At 57.8% G+C, this 26,086-nt stretch overlaps 4 protein-coding genes across 6 annotated transcripts in view; all 4 read right to left on the bottom strand.

The window, feature by feature from the left end:
• Positions 1-26,086, bottom strand: part of JRK (Jrk helix-turn-helix protein) — a 387,231-nt gene that overhangs the window by 123,569 nt on the left and 237,576 nt on the right. The gene's annotated exons all lie outside the window — the stretch shown is intronic.
• Positions 1-26,086, bottom strand: part of LYPD2 (LY6/PLAUR domain containing 2) — a 38,186-nt gene that overhangs the window by 10,810 nt on the left and 1,290 nt on the right. The window lies entirely within an intron of this gene.
• Positions 7,966-12,299, bottom strand: SLURP2 (secreted LY6/PLAUR domain containing 2). Of its 2 annotated transcripts, none has more exons than XM_050801071.1 (3): positions 12,216-12,299; positions 8,666-8,770; positions 7,966-8,369 (listed from the first exon to the last, which is right to left on the bottom strand). In XM_050801071.1, exons 1-3 carry the CDS (start codon positions 12,265-12,267, stop codon positions 8,233-8,235), a joined length of 294 nt encoding a protein of 97 aa, XP_050657028.1. In that variant the 5' UTR covers positions 12,268-12,299; the 3' UTR covers positions 7,966-8,232. The 2 variants fall into 2 exon arrangements, with proteins under 2 accessions (XP_050657028.1, XP_050657029.1); XM_050801072.1 differs by having other exon boundaries at positions 7,966-8,215; positions 12,216-12,298.
• Positions 13,602-19,399, bottom strand: LYNX1 (Ly6/neurotoxin 1). 2 transcript variants are annotated; one of them, XM_050801062.1, is made up of 4 exons: positions 19,242-19,399; positions 18,249-18,464; positions 17,936-18,043; positions 13,602-17,706 (listed from the first exon to the last, which is right to left on the bottom strand). In XM_050801062.1, the coding sequence occupies exons 2-4, from the start codon at positions 18,298-18,300 to the stop codon at positions 17,510-17,512; spliced, it is 357 nt and encodes a 118-aa protein (XP_050657019.1). In that variant the 5' UTR covers positions 18,301-18,464; positions 19,242-19,399; the 3' UTR covers positions 13,602-17,509. The 2 variants fall into 2 exon arrangements, with proteins under 2 accessions (XP_050657019.1, XP_050657018.1); XM_050801061.1 differs by having other exon boundaries at positions 13,602-14,216.

Raw genomic sequence — 26,086 nt, 5'->3', positions numbered from 1 at the left:
AAATGTCAGAGCTCAGCTTGTATTCAGGATCAGGGCTCAATGTGTGATCAGGAACAGGGCTCAGCACATAACAAATGCCAGGGCTGAGCTTGTAATCAGGATCAGGAGCAGGGCTCAGCATGTAACAAATGTCAGAGCTCAGCTTGTGACTAAGATCAAGGCTCAGTGTGTGATCAGGAGCAGGGCTTAGCATGTAACAAAAGTCAGAGCTCAGTTTGTGACTAGGATCAGGGCTTAGTGTGTGATTAGGAGCAGGTCTCAGCATGTACAAATGTCAGGGCTCAGCTTGTGACCAGGATCAAGGCTTAGTGTGTGATTGGGAGCAGGGCTCAGCATGTGACAAATGTCAGAGTTCAGCTTGTGACTTGGATTGGGATCAGTGTGTAACTAGGATCAGGGCTCAATGTGTGACCAGAGACAGCCTCCAGGGATGACCTCCACCCACAGTAATGCTGCCACTAAACTGAGGAATTGTCAGGCTGCCACTGGAGCTGCTGACTTCAAGAAATTACTCCTGAACTGTGATCCAGGGATCAGATGGGGCCCTTGCACCTGCTCCCACACCACTGCCTCTTTTCTGGGCACACTGGACCCCTGCTGTGAGGCCTTTCTCCAGGACCTTCCCCAGATCCCTCTCCATGGGCCGGGGTGAAGTTTCAAGTCTGTCTCCTAGAGGCACTCTGGTGAGGGAGGGCAGCAGTGAAGAGAGGCCACACTCTGGTCCCTGGCAGTTTCTGCTGACAGGTCAGTGGGTCGGATGGTACCCAGGGTGGGATGGGAGCTCAGGTTCCATGGTCTGCCATGTCCCGTGCTACCCAGGGTCTGTCCATGGTCATCTGGTGTCCCATCAGTACCCAGTGTTCTGTGTCTGCTCACGCCCTGCGGTCAGTCAGTATCCTGTGGCTGCCCACACTTACTGCATCACTGTTTCTGTTTCGGAGTCTGGGCATGGCTTCATGTTGCTGCTGGGTCACTCCCAGGCTTCAGTGCAGGCTTTGGCTGAGCCATAATCATCTCAAGGCTCAGCTTGGGGAGGACCTGCTTCTAAACTGGTGTGGAGTTGGCCAAATTCTGTTCCTCACTGTCTGTTGGTGGAGGCCGCCCTCAGCTCCCGGCCATGTGGGCCCGTTCAACGTGGCCACCAGTTTCATCAGAGCCTCAAGCTGCACTAGCGTCTATTGCTGGGTAGCAAATCACCCTACACGTAGTGGCTTAAAACAACACTCATTTTTAGCTACGGTCTTTCTTGTCACGTGGGTTCAGCTGGGCTCTCTGCTCAGGGTCCCACAGGCCGCAGTCAAGGTGTGGTGGGGCTGGACTCCAACCTGGAGGTTCCAGAAAGAATCTTCGTCCAGGCTCACTCAGGCACTGCAGAATCCGCGTCCTTGAGGTCACAGGGCTGATGTCCCTGTTTCCTTGCTGGCATCTGCGGAGGCTACTCTCTGCCCTAGGGCCTCCAGTCCTCCTTAGGTGACCCCTCTGCCTGCCAGTCAGCCACGCACACTGCATCCTCCTCCGGCTTCAGTCTCTGTCTTCCTTTTCTGCCACTAGCAGACATGTTCCATCCCTGGCTGCATCTTGCACCAAACAGTAAAACCCCCAACTTTGTCATTCTCTCTGCAAGTGCTGAGGTTCATTGGAGGTGGCTTCTGGCCTCTGCTCTTGCCTTCCCCCTTCTCGCCTTTATGATGAAGTGCAGCTGTCCCCAAAGCCTCACCTTCCATGGCCACCTCATCCCAGGGGAGGGATTTGGAAGCTGATTTGTTGCTGCCCATCTTCTCGGCTGATGGGACCCTCAGAGGTTGGATGACCAGCTCCAGAATCTGACCCTCAAGGGTCACTTGCAAGTAATGTCTTCTGATGGCTCTCAATGGGCCTTGAGGAAAGACTCCTGGAATGAGACCCCATGCCCACTGCTCATCAGGGAGGTGATGGGCGGAGCCACTGCTCATCAGGGAGGCGGTGGGCGGAGCCACTGCTCATCAGGGAGGCGGTGGGCGGGGCCTGTGCATGTGTATACCTTTGCCAGGTGGCCTGTGGCCAGGAAGCCCCATGAGCCAGGACCCCGTGTGGCCAGCCGAGAAGTAGGTGCCTTGTCTGGATTCCTGCCTTCCACATTCAGGAAATAGAGGTCGCCCCTAGGCTCCAGGGCCCCTGGGAAAGGGAGCTGTGGTTTTCCAGCCCCTGCAGCGCCAGGCAGTGTCCTGGCATGGTTGTGGGTGGAAGCCAGGGCCTTCTACCAACACAGGCTGGCCCCAAGCCACAGTGAGGTGCCACAGGGGCAGCACTGGGGGCATCTCCCCTGCACCCAGGGACGCCCTGCCTGTACACAGCCCCACCTGCTCTGCTCTTGGTGGCTTCTCCTCCATCCTCTCACCCCTGCCCCGTCCTCTGCTTTGGGGCAGGAGTCCCCAGGCCCCATGTGGGAGGCTGTGGCCAAGCCCGGGGCAGGGCAGTTTCTGATCACACTCGTATGGGACGGCCTCATTTCTTTTTTTGCCTCCAAAAGAGGAATTCCTCTATTTGAGCAGCTTCCTGGGTGGACCGGGAAAAGGAAGTGTCAAAAGTTCAGGCCGGGGCACCCTTCCAGGCTAGATGCCAGCAAGGCTCAGGGAGGCCTGGGGGCTGGCTGGAAGGAGTCAGGTTTAGAGGTGCTGAGTGGGCAGGAGACACAATCCTGAGTCTGACACGCAGAGCCCTGTAGGAGCTGGCACTGTCCCCCTCTGTGGCCTTGTCCCCTGCACGGTCCCTCCCAGTTTATGTTGGCAACACCCACCCTCACCCAGAACCCAGAAGAGCTGTCTCTGCCACGGCAGCTCCAGGGCCCAGTGAGCCTTCCCGCGCAGCCTGCCCTCAGGGTGGTCTCCTCCCGGGAGTCTCAAGGGCTACCCCACCTGGGCTCTGGCTCTCCCGGGCATCCCCCCTGAGGGGCTCCAGCAGGGCAGACCAATGGCTCCTAAACCAATGTTACTATGTTGAAAAGGAAATGGAGGCACAAATAGCACCAAGGGCTGTACGTTGGAAGGAGGTATCCTGTGTCCTTCCAGAAGGGATGTGCCCTCCAGTGCCACCCTCTGCATGCACACAGGTTAGCTCACCTGCAGCTTCATGATGGGAAAACTGCAGGGAACATCTGTCTGTGCACGTTCTTTGCCCCCTACCCTGTTAGGAGCAGTGGGGAGCAGTGGGGCTTGTTCACACTGAGAACCGGAGCCAACTCCACCCACAGGGCTCACTGTTCATGGGACCACGATCCCCTCCCATCTCCTCCCCTCCCCTTCCCTTTTTTTTGACAGAGTCTCCTTCTGTCACTCAGGCTGGAGTACAATGGTGCTATCTCGGCTCATTGCAACCTCCCCCTCCTGGGTTCAAGTGATTCTCCGGCCTCAGCCTCCTGAGCAGCTGGGATTATAGGCGCATGCCAGCACGCCTGGCTAATTTTCGTGTTTTTTAGTAGAGATGGAGTTTCACCATGTTGGCCAGGCTGGTCTTGAACTCATGACCTCAAGTGATCTGCCCACCTTGGCCTCCCAAAGTGCTGGGATTACAGGAGTGAGACATCGTGCCAGGCCTAGACCACGACTTTCCACCCTGCGTCTTCATTCCTGAGCTTCACGCTTCTAGGAAGATAAAGCAGCAAATAGCTATCATTTATTGAAGATCTTCCCAAAAGGCCTATTGACTCTTCAATAGAAACCGTTGGGGGACACCTCCAGACTCAGAACCCATGGCCTCAAAATTCTAAACTACTTTTTCCGAGTCCTGGCCCAACCCTAACTGAACCCCCACCTAGGAAGACCTACCTCAAATCAGACTCAAATCCCAGGAGTGCTGGAGGGAGCTGGGGTGACCTGTCCTTGGGTTTTTGGTGACATTTTAGGGAGCCAGCATTCAACAAAGTGCTAGTGGCATTTTGAAGTTTCCTGGACAGGGCTGATTTGTCCTGCAAGGGCTGCATCTGTGACAGCACAGAGGCTGGTCCGTGTCCTTTCTCACCACGTGGCCGGGTCGCTCTCCTGCCTGGGGGTTTACGATACTGCTTGGCACCTCTCTGATTCTAAGTACGGTTGAATTTCTTCTCCTTGGCTTGGCCACTTGAATGGCTTTTTCTCTGAACAGGCTGCTCATATCTGTTGCTCTTTGGGGATCTGGAAGGATTATTTACCGTAAACCAAAAATAAAATTCTAAGCCCCCGCCCCCAACCATCTGAATGGACCCTCTTCTCGGCTAGGGTATTCCGAAGTGAACCTGAAAAACTGGTTCGGACCATGATGGGAAAGGGTTGGACAGCCTCATCATCCCTCCTCCCTCTTGGAATTCAGGGAAAGCTGACCAGTGTTAACATCCACACAGACCTGCAGTCTGATGAGAAACATTTACCATCTATTGGCTCGGAAGCCTGCTACCTGGAGGCTTCATCTGATGATAAAACCCTGGTCTCCACACCCCTTATAATCCACACATTCCTTTCTATTGATTCCAGGTCTTTAGATAATCTTAACTCTTTCAACCAATTGCCAATCAGAAAATTTTTAAATCTGCCTAAATCCTGGAATCCCGCCTCCCGCGCCACCCCCGCCCCACCCCGCCCCAGCCTCATCCCCCGGAGTTGTCCCGCCTTTCCGGATGGAGCCAATGTACCTCTTCCATGTATTTTATTGATGTCTTCAGTCTCCCTAAAACTAGACTGTGCCCCATGTTCAGCCACCTTGAGCACATGTTCTCAGGTCTCCTGAGGGCTGTGTCATGGGCTATGGCCCTTCATATCTGGCTCAGAATAAATGTCTTCACATATTTTACAGTTTGACTCTTTTCGTGGACATTATGTGTGGAGGGAATCATCGTATGTTACATGTGTGGCAAATATTTCCTTGTTTTTCTTGTCTTTCAGTTTGTTTATTTTGTTTTATTTTATTGTATTTTAGATTTTTAGATAGTATTTATGAATCCCAATTCTGGTTTTGTGTCTTTTCTTTAAAATTTTTTTTAACAGCTTTATTGAATATACTTCACATACTACACAATCCACCCATTTAAAGTGTGTAATTCAGTGGTTTTTAGTGTATTCACAGTTTTAGCACATTTTCATCATCTTGAAAATAAACCCTGAACGCTTTAGCACTCTCGTTGGTTCATTCCTGTGAGAACGTGAGATGCTTATTTTGTGAGATTGTGAAATGGATATTTTGGTTTCCTGACATACAGCTCTTAAAACCCTTGGAATCCCTGGAGTGGCAAGGGCATCTTTTGTACGCTAATGAGAGGACTGGTGACTGGGGGTCCCCAGGGAGCTTCAGGATGGGGACCCACAGGATTAGAGAGCTGGGACTTCAGCCCCACCCCCAGCCTTCAGGGGAGAGGAGGGGGCGGCAGGTTGGGTTCATCAGTGGCCGGTAGTTTAATCCATCATGCCTACGTAATGAAGCCTCCGTAATTCCCCAAAAGGACAGGGTTCAGGGAGCTTCCGACAGCAGAGCGTGCGCAGGTGCCTGGGGGTGCCCCTGGGAGGGCCTGAGAGCTCCGCGCCCCTCCCCGTGCCTGCCCCGCGTGTCTCTTCCACCTGCTGTGCATCCGCACCTTCGTCACAGCCTGTGTCATAAATGGGTAAATGCTGGTCAGTGCGTCCCTGAGTCCTGTGAGCTGCTCCGAGGAGGGGGTCGTGGGAACCCTGATTCATGGCAGGTCGGTCAGAAGCACAGGCCACACCTGGGGCTTGTGACTGGCATCGGAAGTGGGGCTCATCACGTGGGACTGAGCCCTCCACCTGCGGGATCTGACGCGACCTCCATGGGAATGGCGTCGGAATTGAATGGAGGACACCCAGACGGTGTCCACTGCAGTGTGGCTTGGTTGCTGGTGGAGAGAAATACACACACACTTTGGTGACGGGGTGAAGTACTGTATTGTGTGAGAGCAGGAAAAGTACTCTGGCTTTTCCCTATTTCCTTTTGTTTGTTTTTTAAGATGGAGTCTCGCTCTGTTGCCCAGGCTGGAGTGCAGTGGCATGATCTTAGCTCACTGCAACCTCCGCCTCCCTGGTTCAAGTGATTCTCGTGCCTCAGCCTCCCAAGTAGCTGGGATTACAGGGATGTGCCACCACACCTGGCTAATTTTTGTATTTTTAGTAGAAACGGGGTCTCACCATGTTGCCCAGGCTGGTCTCAAACTCCTGACCTCAGGTGATCCACCCTCCTTGGCCTCCCAAAGTGCTGGGATTACAGGCGTGAGCCACCGTGCCCGGCCTTTCCCTATTTCTTAATAATCCCTGCCATCCTCTGGTAACCACTCATCTCCTTTCCTCTCTATAGAGCTCCCTATTCTGGCTACTTCTGAGAAATAGAATCGTACACTGCTTGGCCTGTTGTGCACGGCTGCTGTCTCACTCAGCGTCGTGTTTGTTTTCAAGGCTCCCCCGTATTTTCAAGGCTCCCCGTGTTTTGACGTGGGTCAGGGCTTCATTCCTTTATGTGGCTGAATAACATCCCCTGGTACGGGTCTGTCATCTCTGTGGATCCGTCCATCAGTTGATGGGCATTTGGGTTTTTCCTGCCTTTTGCCTGCTGTGAATAACGCCGCTGCGAATGTTTGTGCACAGGCTTTTGTGTGGACGCCTGTTTACTCCTCTTGGGCCACGTCTGGGGGTGGAATTTGGCCCAGGAGTGGAATTACTGTGTTTACAGCAACTCTGTGTCCAGTCCCTTCAGGAATGTGTCTTGCTTTTCTATTCTGAATTGTCTAGCATTTAAAAACCTCTTCTTTTTATATCGAAACCTCTGATTCAGTTGGAATGCCTTTGGCTATAACGAGAGAGGTGAGGATCCAGCCTTACCCTGTTCTCGCAGCAGTGCTCCACGCTGCAGTGCTCCACGGTGGCTGTGGGGTGCCCTGTCCCTCCCCCGCAGATCTGAGAAACACTCCATTGTCACCTCAATTCTTGAGCTTATCTGGGTATCTCCAGCGCACCCCGTTTGCATCTCCTTCTGTGCCTGGGGCTACTCTGAAAGTTGTCCTGGCACCTGAATGTCCGGAGGCCCTGCCTGGGACACCCCCTCCTTGTGGAGCAGCTTGACAATTGCATCAGCTTTCTCCTGAGCTGATTCTTCACCAGAACTTTGCGAAGGTGAGAACAAGAAAGGCCGAGGAAAGGGACCAACGGTGTTTTTCTCGGCAGGTGCTAACTCAGTGGGGGGGACCTGCAGATGTGGACTCGCCTCAGCCTCTCCGAGGGGAGTGCCAGGCTTATGTGGGGGTCTCATTCAACCTTGCAGCCCGAAGCTCAGCCATGACGCCATGTTTGCCTAGCGAGTGATCAACTTCCACAAACATCGCTCACCTAGTTTCCCACGTCCACCCCGAGATGGGCGGCCACAGCTGCCCATCACCTCAGTCTGATTCATCCCACTCCCAGCATCTCTCCCCAGCGCCCTGCCCTGCATGCTGGGTACCCAGTGGCCCAGAGGAGCTGGAGGTAGTGTTCCCTACCAGAACTGGGGGTTTCCTAGAGAGGGGCAGGCCGGGCCACTGGCCCAGGGGTGTGTATGAGGGCGAGGGTGAGGAAGCTACAGCCTGCCTCACCTCTCTCCCTATTCCAGAAGGCCTGCGGCAGCGGTCTTTGCCAAGGGCCCCTCCTCCCTTCCTCCACCCCGCACAGCCTCCGTGTCTCAGCCGGGATGTCCTTTCTCTGAGGCTTCCCAACTCCCGCTCTGGGGTGGGAGTCTCCTCGTGTGCCCCAGCCCCAACTCCCACTCTGGCTACTTCAGGAACAGCAACTGCCTGGGGGGCCTGGGCCCCTGTGCCCTTCAGGCCTGACAGTTGGCTGGAGGTGGGAGGGCCTGTTCCGTGATAAGGGCAGGTGGGGGTGGGGTAGTAGGGTTTAGCCTGGGGTGAGGTAGCGAGGCACTCCCAAATCTACTCCCCTCTACCCCCAAGCCCAGGATGGCGGGGCTCCACTCCCACTGGATAGCTTGTGCCACATGATCCAATCATATTTTATTTGGGGGAGGTTGGGAACTGAAGGGGTGGCAGGCACGATGGGCCCCAGGCTTGGACAGCAGCAGATTTAGACAAGACTCCACACAGGACTTCCCAAGGACAAGTGATGCTGGATGGTGGCTGCAGAGGCCGGGAGATGTGGGCCGGCCAGGCTCGAGGGAGGGGCGGCCGTGAGCCCTGGCGCCAGGCCGTGAGGGCTGTGGGGGCTGAGTGTCCGGGGGCCTGGGGGAGGGCAGTCGTCAGTCATGGTTGCAGAGGCTGGTCTGGCAGCAAGCAATGGATACGTAGGGGCCCAGGCCCAGGCTGGGGATATCGGGGCAGCCCGTGTGGCACATCTTGGTGACCAGAGGCAAGTTCTCGATGTTGCTGAGGACCCCTGAGTGGGCAGGAGAGAAACCATGGAGCTCCCTGAGCCTCTGTTTGCCCAGACCGTGCTGCCCCATCTGCCACTGAGCTGAGGGTCAGACACCCCAGGTACATGAAGCATGCGGGCACTCCTGGGGGCAGACGTGGCCCTTTGCTCATACCCTTCCCTGGCATCGCTGGTGGACACTCTCCCCTATGCTTCTGACTTACTGGGTGCCTGGATCAGGCTCTGTCCCCCTCTGAGCCCACATCTTCCCACCTGGGCAAGAAGGGCATGGCCAGCCCACTGCTGGCCCCCTCACTCACGGGTGGCAGTAGTGACGCAGTGGGTGGAGTCCCTCGGGCATCTGGATCCACGGGAGCACCCTCCAAAGCCCGTGCACTGGTGACACCACAAGGCTTGGGCTGCAGCTGCCGGCATGGGGACAGACAGGACACAAATGGACCGGAGGCAGGTGTGGGCCACCTTCTGCAGTGACGGTGCCCACTCAACTCCACCCAGCAGCACATGCCCCTTCTCAGTGGCCAGTCTCCCAACTCTGTGATCCAGTCCTCCTAGGAACTGGGCCCCTGTCCCTCATCTTAGGGTGCCTGGCATCCCTGCAGCTGGAGCCAGCTGGTTGCATCCTTGCCCAGGAAGGAGCCTTGGGCAAGGGTGGGGCCGGGCAGCCCTGGCTTGTGGTGTGATGTCCCAGGGGAGTGAGGGTACAGCAGCCTGGCTGTTTGGGGTCCCTGGGTGTGGGGTGTGGGGGAGGTAGAGGGGCCCCGAGACGTTCTCTCTGGCCATGCCCCCTTTTGCCTCTGGGTACTGAGTGGTATCCTTTAGACCCCTGGGACTGGACTCTGGTGGCTGAGATGATGGGGCTGTTCCTGCCTCCACAGGGAGCCCAGGGCAAGGGCGACCAGGACGTGGTAGAACAGGAATTAAAAGAAATTAAAGAATGTGTAGTCCAGGCGTGGTGGCTTATGCCTGTAATCCCAGCACTTTGGGAGGCCAAGGTGGGTGGATCACTTGAGGTCAGAAGTTCAAGACCAGCCTGACCAATATGGTGAAACCCCATCTCTACTAAAAATACAAAAAAATTAGCTGGGCGTGATGGCATGTGCCTGTAATCCCAGCTACTCAGGAGACTGAGGCAGGAGAATTGCTTGAACCTGGGAGGCAGAGGTTGCAGTGAGCCGAGATCGCACCACTGCACTCCAGCCTGGGCGACAGAGAAAGATTCCATCTCAAAAAAAAAAAAAAAAAAAAAAAAAAAAAGAACGTGTAAACAGAAACTCAGTTGCATGTAAGAAAACCCAATTCCCTGAGGAAAAGAAAGAACTGGAGTCCTTTAAAACTTAACTGCCTGTTTGTCTGTGGCTGGTGAGCCTTCTCTCTCCCTTTCCCAGGCATTGGGGAGACCCTGTTTCTGTAGCTGTGCAGTTGCAAGGTCACAGACAGATAAACTCAAGTCGTAAAACATGTTTTTCCTTGAAAAGTAAGAAATGATGTAATGCATGTCTCAATTAATTGAATAACTGTCTTTGTTTCTCGCTTCTGTAACATGCTTCACCCTGCAGAGATCTCTCCCCACCCCATGAAATGCTTAAAAGGTAACTTAACTCTTTGTTCAGGGCTCAGTCCTTTGGCTATTAATCCGATTGGGCCGTTGCACCTAAATAATAAATATCTTCCTCAACCCCTCGGTCTCTCTAATTCCTTAAAATATCCTGCTACAGTGGCAGCGCCCAAGCAGCAGCAGGGAGCGGTGAGCTCTGCCTTGCTTTATCCAGGAGGATGGCCCGTGCTCAGGAGACACTATGTTCTTCCGCCAGTGCTGCTGTGTCTCTGCCCAGCAGTCCTGCTCTCTGCTTTGGGCACTGCTCCACTCCCAAGGCCCACTAGCCCTCCTGGGCACTCCCCAACGGCTTCCCTGCCTGGTCTCTGCCCCTCTTCATCCCTGACTCTGTCCTCTCCTTCCTGACCACCTCTGTCCACTTCTCAGCCTCAAACTCCCTCCCTCCCTGTCCTCACCCTAGGTTCACACACCCAAGACTGTGTAAACAGAGTCCCTAACACCTGCTGGCCCCGGGTCTGCTCTCTCTGCATAGGAGCCTGCAGGGTGACAGGGCCAATGGTGTGACCATAAGGATGTGAGGGCTGCTCTGTCACAGGCACCCGGCACAGGCCCTGGCTTCCTCTTGAGCTGTGCCCCAGGCAGCCCAACCTCAGGACACTGGAAGCCATGCCTGCCTTATCCCGTGTCTGCTGGGCTGCCCCTGCCTCACTGTTGCCAAAGGTGGAGAAGGGCTGGAGTCAGCCCCGGTCAGCGCCAGCTCCAAGCCCGGGTTCCTGACAGCATGGCTCTGCACGCACCAGCACGGAGCTGACCTCAGACCTCAGTGCACACCAGGCCCCTGCCACTGGCCAGAGTCCTCTGGTCTCCCCTAGGTCCTGTGGGTGGGATCCTCCATCGAGACACCACAGAGAAGGTGACACAGACGGGAAGTTCCGGCCAGGGCAGGCCCCTACCATCAGCTTTGGCCCCTCTACCAGCCCCGGAGAGCAAGCTGAGACCCCACCTTCAAAAAAGAAAGGTGGTGGCAGCTGCCTCCAAGCCCCCCTCTGCCCCTTCCCACCAAAGTGGCTTGAAGCTCCCCTTGGCTGTCACAGCTGCCTGGGGTGGGGGGTAGCAGGGAAGATAGGCAGGAGGCTGGGGCACCAGAAGGAAGGGGTGAGGATATGGGTGCCCAAGGGTGGCATGGAAGCAGCTCCTGCCTGCCCCCTACACATGCCCACCCTCCCAAGCCCCTGTGTGTCTCAGACCTTCATCACAGAGCTGGTCTGTCCTCATGACCCTGGGGCAGTCCTCAGAGTCAGCGGCTCAGCCGCTTACAGGCCAGGAGGGTGCCCCTGGGGATGGAGGCTGGAGGGGTGTAAGAGACACCTGAGCCAGCGCCAGGGACTCACCGATGCTCCACCACCTGCTCATTCAGGGCCTGGGAGGCAGGGGATACCCAGGTCATCCAACCCACAGCCAGGGACGCAGAGGCTTGGCCCCTGGGGGGCTGGGCTGCTTGGGCTTGGAGGTGGGGGCGGCCGGCCGATCAAGGGGCCAGTTAGTTTTGTTCAGGTCTCGGGATGGGAGTGGAGATGCCCTGCCAAGAGAAGATGCTTGGGCTCTGCTGGGGGATGCCAAGGCCAGGTGTGCATGGCTGTGCTAGAGGAGTCATACCCTTGGAGCCCTCAGGAAGGCCCTGGGCCAAGGGGCCTGAAGCTGGGGGGACAGGACCAGCTGTAGCAGACGTGGGCACTGTGGGGGGGCGTGAGGATTGGGGGATGGGCAGTGGGTAAAATCACCCAGGGAAGCAGGGAGCAGAGGAGAGGACCTGGGCGCAGGGACTGGGGATGGGAGAGCAGAGGGACTTGGTTTTCCCAGGCAAGAGGGAGGAGGGAGTCCAGGGAGGGTGGCCTCAGGAGACGAGCCAGTTGGGAGGCCAGGCCCAAGAGGGCTGGGGGGTGCAAATTCAGAGTGTGTGTATGCGCGCACACAAAGGTGCGTGTGTGAGGAGCGTCACTATGGACTGGAGAGGTCTGGGGGTTGGGGAGAGGAAGAGGGGGTTTGAGCCAAGGGCTGTGCGCCCTGAGAAGTTGGGGGGTCAGTGTGGGGGTCAGTGTGTGGGCTGGGGCTGAGCTGGATGGGCCTGCAGGATTGCAGGAGGCTGTCAGAGGAAAAGCTGCACCTGGCAGATGGTGGGGGACAGGAATGGGTTCTCCTGAGGTGGGCAGTCACGGCCCAGGGCTGGAGGGACAGTGGTTGGGCTAGAGCGATGGGGGCCCTGAGCAGGAGGTGGCCCCAGACCCTGGACTCACCCAGCTGTAGGCTCAGGATGGCGGCCAGCAGGAGCCCAGTGTGGAACTGCATGTTCTCCTGGTGAGGTCGGGCTTTCAGCGCCCTGGCCGGCTGCCTTATACCTGCTGGCACCCCGCCCTGGCCCTCGCCCGCTCAGCAGACTCTGTGGGTCTGAGTCACCGGGCAGCTGGGCTCAGCCAAGGAGCTGGGCTGGGGTCCAGGCGATAGGGGCCAACCTGGCCCCAAAGCTTGCTGGTTAGGCCTCCAGGCGGGCCTGTGTAATCTCAGGAGCCATCTCTTCTTGTCGGTAAAGCAGGATAGCCCTGGTTGACGGGACTGAGGATCCCATAAAATGGCCTGGCAACAGGCAGGCGACGGCCACAGGCCGGTCTCCCTCAGCGGCTGGGAAGGAAGGTCTGGTGGGAAGGAGGGAGGGCCTCAGGCACCAGCACCCAGCCCACCCCTTACACCTCAAAATGCACATGAAGCTCAGGGCTGGGTGTAAGCCAGAGGTCTTCACCCGTACTCCCACCCTAGAGTGAGTTCGATGACAAGACTTCCTCCAAAGAAGTCAGAACTTTCCCATCCTGACCCCCCAGGGCTGGGAGACCGCAGAGGGAGCATGGCTGTGAGCCGCCTCTCCGTCGTCTGTCATCCGAACAAGGAACCACGGCCATTGTCACGCTGTGACTGATGCTCCAGGATCTGTGCACAGGAGTCGGGGGACAGAAAGGCCCTTGGCACTAAAAGGGGCCCCAAGGATAAGGTAAGAGCCCAGAAAGGACACCCTGGAGAGCGGGAGCCATCGGCTGTTCCTCCAAAGGCTGGTGAGGGGCTGGGGCCCCAAAGGACCTGTCTGTAACCAGTTAGCCTTGCCAACCTGGGGACCTCTGTGCGTCTCTTGGGCTGCCCACATGGCTTCTGTCCACCCCTCTGTCTAGGGGGCTCCTTATGGCTGGGAGGTGGGCCCAGGAGGAGGGAGATCCTGAGAGAGGGGCTGGCAGATGCAGGTCCTCCTTCCTGGGGCAGTTGAGAAGCTGGGGTCAGGAACCAGATAGCTTGAGAAATCAGAGATGGTGGGATGGGGTCCTAGGGGGTTCCCGCCTCCCTTACTCTGCACCCCCAGCCTTCCCCAGGGGCTTGTCTGCCCCTCGGGGGTGCTGGCCTCTCTCCCACGGAACTGGGGGCAATTCTCAGCAAGCCCCAGGAGCCCTGCCTGTCTCCCTCCCTGTGCCTGGCTCCAAGGACAGGTCAGGCCTGGAGGCAAGAAAAGCCCAGGGCCTGGACCAGGTAGGGTAGACAGGAGTGTGGCTGCATGGAGCCCGGAGTGCCAGCCCAGCCAGGCTGGAAAGGTGAGGCCTGAGCTCAGGCCAAGGCAGTGGGGCTGGAGAGAAGCACAGACAACGTGAATCTGTTGATTTATTCATGGCTTGGTGAAACAACACTGGAGCTCTCCTGGGTGCTGGGTACATGGTGGGCCAGGGAGAGAGTGGCCTGCGGGTGGAAGTCCATGTCCTGGTTAGGGTGAGGGTTAGGGCAAGCAATAGCAGCAGGGGCATGGCGCTGGGAAGCACCTGGACCCCAGGACATAAGACAGGAGGAAGAGATGCCATCCATCCAGCCGGCACTTATGCCCACGACCAGCTGAGCCAGACCAGCATTCCCATTTCACCACCCCTTACTCCTCAAGATGCAAATGAAGCTTGGGGCTGGGCGGAAGCTGGCAGGGCTGTCCACAGGAGGACTCCCGCGTGTCTCTCGGGCTGCCCAGGTGGTTCTGTCCACCCTTCTGTCTGGGAGGCTCCTTAAGGCTGGGGAGGGCCCGGAGAGAAGGAGATCCTGAGAGGAGCTGGCAGATTCAGGCCCTCCCCGTGAACCGAGGCTCGAAGAGGAGCACAGGCCACCCAGAGTAGTGGGACAAAGCACCAGCAGAAAAGCTCGGCATATCCACCGAGGGCCTCTCTGCTTCTTTCGACCTCTTTCGACCTCTTTCAGAGTTTCAGAATTATGAACCAAATCGCCTTCATGGGAGATGACAAATTAGAGGCTACACAGTGGGGGAGCCAGGCCGGCTGCCCCAGGACCTCCGCCTGGAGGAAGCCTGCCCAGGGCCGCAGCCCTGGCCCCAAAGACCCCAGGACAGACCAGAGCCCCTGCTGGCGCCAGGTGTCCCCATGCTGACCCAGCCATGTCCCCAGGTCCCACTCCCAGGGTCACCGCCTACAGCTACAATTTCTTTAGTGGCTGATTCCAGTTCCCAGAATGTTCCTAGGATGCCAGAGCCCGCCCAAGCAGCCGCTCCTGTCCAGTTCCCAGAATGTATAACATCCTGGGGTGCCCGAGCCCGCCCAAGCAGCCGCTCCTGAGTCACTCGGGCATGTCCAGGACTCAGGTCCACACAGACAGTGGGAACAGCTAGCCCTGGGCATCTACCCCCACGAAGGGGACCCTCGGCTCTATCACAGAGATCCCCGAAGTAGGAATTGGGCCCCCATGGTGCCCTGTGCCTCTCCCCCTTCACTTTGCCACTCTGCCCTGCACCCAGAGGCAGCGCTGGAGGCCTTACTCTACCACTCAGGGCTTCTCAGACCTCTGGTTCCGCTTTTCTCCTTTTAAGTTCTCCACTTTGTAAACTCACCTCCCCCTTCCCAGGCTTGGGGGTCCAAGGAACCCCAGCTGGTGGGAGAAGCGGCTGCACTGTGGTACAGGGGGTGGTGAGTAAGCGAGGAGGCACTACTGGGGGCAGCTACTTCACCTCCCTGTGCCTCAGTTTCCTCCTCTGTCAAAGGGACAAGATAATGGCTCCCATTGCAGGGCTGCTATACAGTGCTCAGGGCCACAGTGCAGTGGGGGGACCCATGTCCGTTGCCACCTTGATGCTTACAACCGGGACAAGTTTACTGCTGTGATTTCTGCCGGCGCTGCTGTCCCGGTTCCCTGGTGCTGCACAGCCGTGCACTCCCCATGAGCGGGCCTGGCCAGCATTAGCCGAGTGCCTTCTGTGTGTTCTATGCCAGGTACCAAGGGCAGGCCAGCCAGGCAGAACCATGTATGGGGCTGGGGGCAGTGCTGTCAGCATTGGGCTGGGACAAGTCAGGGTGGGGGAATGGTAGACAGGTGGAGGCAGGAGGCAGGTGTGAGAAGCTGCCCACCCCACCCCTCAACACCACGGCACTTCCAGCTCCAGCAGGTCCTTGTTCTCAGCTGCCCCTGAGCGCTGGGTGGCCAGGTCTCCTCCCCATCACCCCACTGAGAAGCAAGACAGGGAGGACCTGATCCTGGAGCCCCTCCCAGCCCAGCTGAGGAAACCACCCGACCGACAATGGGCTTGCGCAAGGCGCGCAGTGACTGCTCCCAGCCTCTCCCACAGACTTAGGAGCCCAAAGCCGCCTCCCTCCCAGGGAGCATCCCAAGGCCTCGCTGGCTGCAGCTGAGAGGGCCTCCTCTGGGCACTGCCCTGAGGCTGGCACTTGCAGGTGGGGGCCCTTGGGAGCTCTGGGAGGCACCTGGCAGCCTCCCAGCCACCCCGGGCCGGGCCCGCTCTCCAGGCTCAGTGCTACAGCCACAACCACTGGGGGTAGGGGCGAGGGGAGTCCAGGCCCACTCTGTGCTGCAGCAACCCCTTCCCAGCTGTTGGCCCAGTATGATGCCTATCTTCCCTCTGGGGAGTCACGTTCCTCCCACTCCGGGCCCATTCCCACCCAACGCCCCTTCGCAGGAGACCGGCACTTCCCTTCTCCAACAGGAGCTGGGTGTGCCCTAAGCAAGACTCTGACCCCTCCTGTCCTCAGGAGACTGAGGCTGGACCATCAGCCCCAGCCCCAGGAGCAGAAGGCAGGCCTGCACATAGACTCACTGCAAGGAGACCCTGGGGTGGAGCCTCTCACTCCCCGAGCCCCCAGGGGTCCTGCATCAAAGCTCTGGAGATGCAGTTCCCAGCAGGGGCTCCCCTGACCAGGGCCACACTTTGGGGCCAGGGCAGTCCCACTGCATGGACGTGTCACCATCCTGCCCATGCGGGATGGCTTGAAGGGCTCCTCCAAGGACACCAGAGCTGGGAGCACTGGTCAGGTGGGGGCCTCAGGTGCAGCGTGACTGCTGGCACCAAAAGGTCTCATGCCCCCAATGGCTCCATTTGCAGCGGGGGCAGATGCTCCCAGGGCTACCTGCATCTGGGACGAATTGGTGGGTGTTGGGCTGAACCCTGCTTCACAGGCCTGGGGTGGGGTCCCTGGGAGTCCTCATACCCACCTGGAGCTTCCACCCTGTCCTCCCCATGGACGCAGTCCCAGGTGGAAGGTGATGGAGGCACCCACTCACTGTGTGCATCCTGCTGGTGGGGAGGGGCTGGGTCTCATCCTCCAGCCCTCGCCCTCCCCACCCCTGCCCCCGCACTGCCCCAGGCTGCTCCCAACTTCCAGCCTGTGGGCGCATCCCCCAATCCCGTGTCCTTTGCCTTGCTCGGCCAGGTCCCGCTGTGGTTGGGGACCAGGCCTCAGCGGGCCACCTGCCCTGCCCCTTTCCCTCCCTGCCCGGAATAGCGCTGGCCAGGTCAGCAACCAGGACCCACCAAATATAGCAAGGCCCTAGGTCCTGCCAGCCTCAGGCCCAGCGCCCTCCCCATGAGGGGGTGGGAAATGTCAAGGAGTTTGACTGAGAGGACACAGACCCTTTGCTGGACCCGGAAAAGCTTCTACAGCTTCGGGGGCACTGGGGCCTGCTGAGGCATGGCCACCCCTCCCTTGCAGGGGGTGGCTCCAATGCAGGCCTGGCAGCCTTCCTAGCACAGGGGCCAGTGCCGAAGGCCTTCCTCCCACAGCCCTGATCCCGCACCAGCCCTGGCAGCTCCTGGCCTCAGTAGGAAGTGTGACAGCCTTCCTAGGCCTGGAAGAGCCTTTCCTCCTAAGAGTCCCCCCAACCACCCCACCTGGGGGAGGTCCTCGTTTCCCCGTGCCCCAGCACACCCGGGGCAGGCTGAGGCAGGGGCCTCTCCTAGGGCTTCCCAGAAGGTGGACTTGGCCACAGCTCCCATCTGATCAGCGCTCCCTTCCTGACTGGGCCCCTCCCCATAAACAGCACTGTGCCAGTGCCCCCAGCCCTTTTGGATCCCACAGAGCATCGGAAGGTCAAGGCCTCGAAGTGAGGTCGCGTGGTGGTTGGGGGGGATCAGGTGTCTTCTTGCCCACAGTCCCAGCCCTGGGCACGGCTGAGGAGGTCGCAGGGAGGGTGGAGAGTGAGGCAGGGTGAACTGGGTGCCAGGGTGCAGCAGTGTGTCTCGAGAGCTTTGTTCTTGAGTGGGTCTGCCTCAGGGGCTTTAGAGCAGACCCCAGAGGGTGGCCAGGAGGACGGGGGCCAGGGCGAGGGTGGCCGGGATGGCAAGGCCGGCGCTGTTGCAGAGGTCATACTGGCAACAGGAGGTGGTGGACGCGTGCTTGGAGTAGCCATCGTACACAGTCTCGAAGCAGCTGGGCACGCAGGACTTACTGACCTTCATCCTGGTGGGGGTGTAGTCTGCAGAGGGGCAGGGCAGTGAGCCAGCTCCGCTAAGAGGGGCAGGGGGCCCAGCCAGCCCCACACCAGCATCCAAGGCCGTCAGGGCAGGGCCCCTCAGCTTAGAGCTCCTAGACAGCATCCGGGGACAGGAGAGCCTCCTTCCTCAGGACCTCCACATGCTCAGGGGCAGGGCAGAACCTCCCCCTCATCCTCCCCAGGCAGGGCCACGCAGGGCCCCCAGACTCACAGGTGCGCGTAGTCATGCAGTAGGCAACCATAGCCGGGCAGCGCATGGGGTTGAAGCAGTTGTCTCCGTTGTAGGCACACACATGGCAGTCCAAGGCCTGGACTGGGGCTGGCAGATGGGTGGGAAGGGAACGGGGGTCGCAGAACATGAGAGGCCCCTCCTCCAGCCCATCAGGTCCCCAGCCCATCACCTTCCCCAGGGCAGGGGGCTAGAAAGAGGGGTGGTCGCTGGGAATTCTGGTCTCCTTCCCTGCTTTCAGCCCACCTTCCCTCAACGTGGGTCTGTCCATCCCTCTGTCCTTTGTCCATCTTACCCAGAGGTAAGCCCATGAGGACCACCAGGAACAGGGTGAGCAGGGGCGTCATGGCTGCAGGCAGGAGGGCAGCGTGAGAGTGGGGAGGAGAACAGCAGCTAGCCCTGGATCCAACTCAGGGGTGGCGCACAGAGAATCCAACTCAGGGTGGCGCACAGAGGACGTGGGGCCGGCCCTGCCTCCTGGAGCTCCTGGTCTACTGGGAGTGCTGCAGCCCTGCACAGCAGGTGGCAAAGACAGGTGGTCAGTGCTGGGCCTGAAGGACCCATGGGGGGCCTGGGCAGGGATGACAGTGGGCAGAGGAGCCACCCAACTCAGTGGGTGTCAGGGAAGGGTCCTGGAGGAGGAGACACTTGGGAGGGGACAAGAAGGGAGAAGAGATCGGGACATTTCAATCAGAGACCAGCGCCTGCAAAAGCTCAAAACAGCCTGTAGCGCTGGACGGAGGAGAGATGGGGGGGAGGATGAGGGGCAGTGCTAGAGGAGTGGGGGTGGGCAGAGGGGCCTTAAATACCAGGCCTAAACAAGGATTTTACCAGGGGGTGGTTGGTACAGAGGTCCTCTGGAGGTGGTCTGCAACCTCATCCCACGCAGGGCCCTGGGGGCCGGATGGCTGGCCACGGCAGAACTGGGCCCAAGGGCTGGGTCTCTTCTCGCTGTTCCCCTCCCCTCTGCTCTGGGGTGTCCCTATTTGGGGTCCCCTCTTCCAGGAAAACCTCCAGAGCCCTGGTTAGGGTTGTCTGAGTCCTCGGCCACCGCAGAAGCTCCCCAGCAGGGATGAGCTAAATTAAACTTACGCCTTCCTGAGAACGACAAATCCGTCTCTCAGGACACATTTGCCCAGGCCAACCCTAGGATGCCAAAGGCCTGGGTGAGGCCAGGCCTGCGGCTGCGAGCTTCCCTCCCCCTCTCGGAGAGCCCCGCCCCAAACACTGCGGTCCCGGGTGGAGGGGAGGGCTCTTGGCGCGAGCGGGACTCTCAGGGTGACCTCACCTGTGACCTTCACCACCTTGAGGTACCGCCGCGCCTGGGAGTCACCCGCGGCCGCTCGCCGGTAGGTGCCTGCCTCGGTCTAACTGTACGCGTGTCTGTGCGTCCCGCAGCACCCGTGCCGCATCGCTGGATGCTCACCGCAGGCCCAGCCCAGTCCCGCCCCCGGAACGGCCCGCCCAGCGCGAGTTCACCGCAGGCCCCGCCCCGGCCGCGCCCCGGCCCCGCCTCCTGGGCACCCGCCGAGCCGAGCTCACCGCAGGCCCCGCCCCGGCCCGGCCCCGCCTCCTGGGCACCCGCCGAGCCGAGCTCACCGCAGGCCCCGCCCCGGCCCCGCCTCCTGGGCACCCGCCGAGCCGAGCTCACCGCAGGCCCCGCCCCGGCCCCGCCCCCCGGACCGTAGGCTCGCCGGGCCAGCGCTGGGACCCCGAGGCCAGCCCAGGCATCTGGATCGCCGACACGGGCAGCCACGCAGGGACTCCCTAGCGACCCTCAGACCCACGTGTTCCGCCCGGGCACTCCGCAGGCTGTCCTCACCGGCTCCCGCCGCAGCCCAGCCTTCCCTGCAGCCGCCTCCGCCCACTCGCCCCCACCGCGTCGTTCGTGGGCTGGCACCAGCGGTGCCGCCCCAGCTCCGCGCTCCTCCAGCCCAGTCCCAGTAGTTCCGGAACTGGCGCCCTTTGGTGCCCTTTGGCGCGCCCGCTTCGCTGCCCATGGTCCCCGCCTGCCTCCCCCGCGCTCCGCCCCCGTTTCTGGTCCCCCCCGAGCAAAGCTGGAAGGCAGGCCTGTAAGGCAGCCCCGTGCTCCGTGGTCCCTCTCACCATCATAATGTTAACATTAAATAATTGTCTTCACATAACTTTAAATACTTACATTATTGGTTCTGTTTTTGGCAAAATGTAATAAAATTTCATGAGTCCGAAAGTTTTCATTTTTTTTCCAATGTGAGAAAGAAAAATAAAACCTTTTCTTCGACCCTAAAGCTCATTTTTTTCTTTAAAACATTTTTGTGGGCCTGAGGTACAGAATACCCCATGCCTTCTGGGCAAGCGGGCTCTGGTTCCAGGAAATCCTTCGGTCCCCAACAAACTAGGCCAGTCGGTGGTTCCGTTTGCCGACACGTAATGCGCGCCCTCCTGTGCCAGGAGCTGGGGAGAGGGCAGAGAGTAAAACCAGCCGACGTTCCAGAATATTCCCACGCCATGGAGCTCACACTCCGGTGGATAAGAGGCGTGAAAGAAACGCATAGGTCAGAATCGGAGGGTGTCGCAGGCTTCAGCCTCAGACCACGACGAATTAATACGATGAAACTTCCCTTGCCCGCCCGCCAGCCGCTCGCCTCCTGCTTTGTGGCGTGGTTCCTAATGACCCGGGGGTTGGGGACCTTTGTGTTAAAGGAAGTTCTTCAGGCAGAAATACTGATCTACATAAAGGAATAAAGGACACCAGAAATAGGAAATAGAAGGTAATTTTTTTTTCTTATTTTTGAAAGGTAGTTGATTTCCTAAAGCAAAAATAATAACAATGTATTAAGGAATTTGTAGCAAATGTAGAAGTAAGTTGTATGATAACAGTAGTACAGGCTGGGCACCACGGCTCACACCTGTCATCCCAGCACTTTGGGAGGCTGAGGCAAGTGGATCGCTTGAGCCCAGGAGTTCTAGACCAGGCGTGGCTGGGCAACGTAGAGACACCTCGTCCCTAAAAACATACAAAAAATTAGCTGGGCGTGGTGGTGCACACCTGTGGTTGCACCCAGGAGGCTGAGGCGGGAGACTCACTTGAACCCAGGAGGTGGAGGTTGCAGTGAGCTGTGATCACACTACTGCACTGAAGCCTGGGTGATAGAGCAAGACCCTGTGTCAAATTAAAAAAAAAAAAAAAAAGTAATACAAGTAGACCAGGAGAGGGACAATGGAAGTTCGCTGTTGTAGATCTGTTCTACTGCATGTGAAGTGGTCTCCTATTTCTTGAAGTCAGACTAGTAAGTCAAAGGTGCATACTAAGACACTAAAGTGTTGCTAAAAAAAGAAAAAAAAAAAAGCAAAAGTCAAAGCACTCTAGTTGATAAATCAACAAAGGTGATGATACAGAATTATTTATAAAAACACATGTTACACAGGCTGCAGAAGAGGAGAAAGGAAATAGAAAACAAATAGCAAGATGACATATATTTAAACCCAGCCACAGCAATAATGACACTATGTCATCTAAACACTTCAATTAGACCGAGCACGGTGGCCCACACCTGTAATCCTAACCTGTCTTCCCAACCTTTTGAGAGGCTGAGGCAGGTGGATCGCTTGAAGTCAGGAGTTCCAGACCAGCCTGGCCAACATGGTGAAACTCCCTCTCTACTAAAAAATACAAAAATTAGCTGGGCATGGTGGTGGATGCCTGTAATCCCAGCTGCTTGGGAGGCTGAGGCAGGAGAATCGCTTGAACGTGGGAGGCGGAGGTTGCAGTGAGCTGAGATGGTGCCACTGCACTCCAGCCTGGGTGACAGAGTGAGTGAGACTCTGCCTCAGAAACAAAAACATTTCAGTTAAAAACAGAGGTTGTCAGATTGGATAAAAAGAGAAACAGCCAAGTATATGCTGTCAGCAAGAAACTCACCAGACATAAAAACACAATTAAGATACAAATAAAAAGATGGAGAAAGATATACTATGCTAACACCAATTAAAAGAAAGCAGGCATGACTACGTCAATATCAAAGTAGGTTTAAAGCAAAGACTATAATCAAAGAGGGAACATTACCGGCCTGGTGTGGTGGCTCTCACCTGTAATCCCAGCACTTTGGGAGGCTAAGGTGGGAGGATTGCTTGAGGCCAGGAGTTTGAGACCGCTTGGGCAAAACAGCAAAACACTGTCTCTACCGGAAAGAAAGAAAACATTTAAAAAGAGGGACATTACCAAATGACAAACTGATCGGTTCATGAAGAGGACTTAGCAATTCTGAATATGTATGCATCTAACAATTAAGCTTCAAAATACACAAAGCAAAACACCAACAACATCTGATAGAACTGAAAGAAGAAAAAGAAAATCCACAACAACAGAGATTTCAACACTCCTCTTTCAAGAAATGATAAAGATAGACAAAAAGTCTGTAAGGAAGCAGATGTGGACCAAATTACCAGCCAACACGGCCAACTGATGTTTACAGGACACTCCACCTCACAGAAGACAAACACACCTTTGTTTACCGATAATGTCCTCCAAGGCAGACTGTATTCTGCGCCATAGAACAAATCTCAGTAAATTTATGAGGATTAAAATCATACAAATTATTTGCGTGGACTACAATGGAGCTAAATTAGAAATCAATAACAGAAATATATCTACAAGATCATCAAATATTTAGAAACTGAGTAACAACATATTTCTAGACAACTTATAGGTCAAAGGAGAAACCAAAAAGGAAATCAGAAAATATGTCCAACTGAATGAAAATGCAAACACAATTCATCAAAGTCAAAGGATGCAGCTGAAGTGGGCCCTGGAGGGAAATTTTGCACTAATGCTTCTTTTAGAAGAAAAAAAGAAGTAAAACTTCTTTTAGAAGGGGAGGAAGTTCTCCAAAAAAACTACCTAAATGTTCACCCTCAGAAACTAGAACAAAAAGAGCAAATCAAACCCAAGGTAAGCAAAATAAAGAAAATAGCAAAAATAAAAGCCAAAATTAAAAAAATAAAAATAAAAAGTGCGGTAGAAAAAGAAAATAGAGAAAAATCAATGAGACCAGTGTCTGAGAATGCACTTCCAGGAGGAGGACCCCAGCAACCCTCCCAGTCCGGCTTGGATGGCAGGACCAGAGAGAGGACTCTTGCAAACCAAAGCTAGCTGCTCCTGAGTTGGGGGCTCCCAGTGGGGTGGGCGGCTGGGGCTGCCCCTCGAGCTGTCTGTGGGATCTGGCTCCCCAAACTGGGCATGAAGGGAGGCTCGTGGGCCCCCCTGACCTGACCAAATAATGCTCCTTCCTTTCTGGTGGGAGCTCAGGCCCGACTGGATGGTGAGGAGAGTAGATGTTCAGAGCAGGTGGAGGAAGGATCCCTTGTCAGAGGACCTCGTCGGTCGCTTTTGCAGTCTCCCTGAGAGCTGCCCTCTGTCTGGACTTTGTGCTTTGACTGCTTTTAGCATTTCCATTTTTAAGGCATAGAGAAAATTGCATCCTGGTGATGGGCCAGGAGAGTCAGCCATGCACCCCATGACAGGGTCAGTGCCCCACCCCTGGGTGCTGGCCGAACCTCAACATCTGTGCCTTGGGGCCCCACCCCTCAATCCTGTGCCTAAGACATCTCCCTGCAGATTCTGAGCTTGGGGCTCCGGCAGAGGGAGCTCCTCTTTCAGGGGCACTAGGGACACGAGGCAGGGCTGCCGGCCCCCATCTGGCCAGCTGTGCTGTCCACACCTACAGGGTTGCAGGCCCTATGTGGGGCTGATGATGCCTGACAGGGTCTTGGCTGGGGCTGGGGTCAGGTTGTGTCCAGGACTGTTGAGAAGTTGTCCAGCAGGGTCACAGAGAAGCAGCCTGGAGGCTGGGAGACTGAGCTAGGGACCCTTGGAGGAGCAGGGCAGAGGGCAGTGATGGGCTAGGAGCTGTGACTGTCCTTGGGCTTGGTCTGGAGTCCTGCCAGCTCCCAGGCCCCACGGCAGCCACACAGGCAGCCTGGCCCTCTCTGGATCCTGCAGGTCGGTTTCCACTTCTGGGCCTTTGCCCAGGGCGCGCACACAGCCTCACCCATGCTGCTCCGTTGTCCCTATACCCGCCGCTGCTTTGCGAAGTCTTCCCTGACCCCGGCAGAACCGCCTCCTCCTTCCATCCTGGAATTTGGTGGTCGCAGCCCTGGTTTCCTGACTTTCAGGGGTGGGAGTGGTGGGGGAGGTGGCATTCCCTCCTGCCTCCAGGCGGCACTGGGCACAGAGCACTCCCATTCCCTGGGCCCTGAATGAGGATTCCTGCAGCCAGCCTGCCGTGAAGTGGCAGGAGTTACTTTCCCTTGCCCAGCCTTAGTTTCCCCACGCGGAAGTGGGGATGGGTGGGTCTGCGCCCTGGGCACTCCTACCCCTCTGCTCTCTGCCCGACTCCCATGCCCAGGTGCCTTCGCACACCCTGCCCTGCAGGATTGGCAGGACTCAGGCCACCTGTCCAGAGTGGTGTGGAAAAGGGCACACATGGGGCCATGAGTGGCACTGGCCTGGGCGAGGGCGGATTTTCCCTGTGCAGGAGCCCCAGCACCCGGCTCTCTGGTGGCCACAAGGGGGCGCTCCTACGCAGTCCTCCAGGAGCGCTTGCAGGCCCCTCCCGCATGCCAGCACTCAGGGGGAGAAGGGTCCCCCTCACCCCTTCACCCTGGGTCATGTCCCTGAAACTGGGGTTCAAGAGCCTCCAGAGAGGCCGGCTTGGAACACCCCAGGCCCAACCCCAGCCTTGGAGCCATGTGGGAGCTGACTACCCACAGCCACCGCCCAGTGCAAGTCCAGCTGCCTGAGCTGACCCCCATCCATGGGAACCCAGCAGCCCCCTTGGCCAGACCTCACCAGGGTGAAGTGAGACCGGAGGGGGCGGGGAGCATGATGCAGGGAGTATGGGCCAGGTGAGGTCGCCCAGAGGCAGGGAGGGTTCCGTGCCTACTGCCTGGGTTCTGGCTGTATTTCGGGGATGAGGCTGTGACGTGGAGTGAGAAGAGGCCCCAGCAGAGGCCCCAGCAAGGAGCCCTTCTCCTTCTGGAGAGGGCCAGAGGCTCCCGCAGGCTGACCCCACATCCCCGGCAGGTGAAGTCTCAGGCCTTACCCAGTCAGAGCCGAGCTCTGCCTTCCCCCAGGCCAGCTCCCTCACAGGCCTGGCCTGGAAATTCCATGGTGGCCAAGCCCCCTCTGGCCGCGGCCAGCAGACGGTGGTGTAGCGTGGGTGGCAGCTGGTGAGGGGTCAGTGGTGCTCCCTGGCCCTGGGTGCAGGCACTCAGCTGTTTGTCCAACGCACTATGAGACCAGCACCATCACCACCCCAGTTCCAGCCGAGGGCAGGAGCACTAGGTGGGGTCTGGGGCCCCAGGAGCGCACGAGGGGAACAGGAAATGCCTGCAGCCCTGGAGTGGCTGGAAGGAGGGCTGAGGGTTTGCAGGAGGCCAGGGCCACCATTTACAGCCACAGGCAGCATATGGGGTGCTGGCTGCACAAGGTGGGTGCCCAGTGGAGGAAAACGGAGGCGCCTGGAGGTGGAGTGCTTTGCCTAAGGTCTCTCAGGGCAAGGAGGGACCCACCTTGGCCACCCTGGGGAGATGGAGCTTGGGTGAGGAAAAGGGAGATCCCAAGGTGGAGACAGTGAAGCTCACCCAGACCCAGTCCTGGGTTGCAGGGCCTTGGCTGGGCAGGCAGCCCTCCAGGATGGGGTTGCACAGTGGCCCTGGATCCCAGGGGAAGCAGGATGGACACGTGTTAAGAGCAGGCCTCCCGAAATCATGATTCACCTCCTGGTCTCATGGTGCATTGGACAAACAGCTGAGTGCCTGCACCCAGGGCCGGGGAGCACCACTGACCCCTCACCAGCTGCCACCCACGCTACACCACCGTCTGCTGGCCACGGCCAGAGGGGGTTTGGCCACCATGGAATTTCCAGGCCAGGCCTGTGAGGGAGCTGGCCTGGGGGAAGGCAGAGCTCGGCTCTGACTGGGTAAGGCCTGAGACTTCACCTGCCGGGGATGTGGGGTCAGCCTGCGGGAACCTCTGGCCCTCTCCAGAAGGGGAAGGGCTCCTTGCTGGGGCCTCTGCTGGGGCCTCTTCTCACTCCACGTCACAGCCTCATCCCCGAAATACAGCCAGAACCCAGGCAGTAGGCACGGAAC

Source organism: Macaca thibetana, chromosome 8 (genome assembly GCF_024542745.1).
Source record: "Macaca thibetana thibetana isolate TM-01 chromosome 8, ASM2454274v1, whole genome shotgun sequence".
NCBI classification, from domain to species: Eukaryota; Metazoa; Chordata; class Mammalia; order Primates; family Cercopithecidae; genus Macaca; species Macaca thibetana.
This window is presented reverse-complemented; position numbering and strand designations above follow the sequence as displayed.

Excerpts from the sequence above, each read along its gene's own strand:
- SLURP2 (XM_050801072.1), bottom strand. The coding sequence starts at position 12,267 with ATGCAGTTCCACACTGGGCTCCTGCTGGCCGCCATCCTGAGCCTACAG. Across the intron at positions 8,771-12,215 it reads CATCCTGAGCCTACAGCTGG|CTGCAGCCCAAGCCTTGTGG; the intron begins GTGAGTCCAGGG and ends CCATGCCGGCAG. Across the intron at positions 8,216-8,665 it reads CTGCGTCACTACTGCCACCC|GCCCCCGGACACTCAGCCCC; the intron begins GTGAGTGAGGGG and ends GCCCTCCCCCAG.
- LYNX1 (XM_050801061.1), bottom strand. The coding sequence starts at position 18,300 with ATGACGCCCCTGCTCACCCTGTTCCTGGTGGTCCTCATGGGCTTACCT. Across the intron at positions 18,044-18,248 it reads CCTCATGGGCTTACCTCTGG|CCCCAGTCCAGGCCTTGGAC; the intron begins GTAAGATGGACA and ends CCCATCTGCCAG. Across the intron at positions 14,217-17,935 it reads CTGCATGACTACGCGCACCT|GCGATTTGGTTCATAATTCT; the intron begins GTGAGTCTGGGG and ends TCTCCCATGAAG.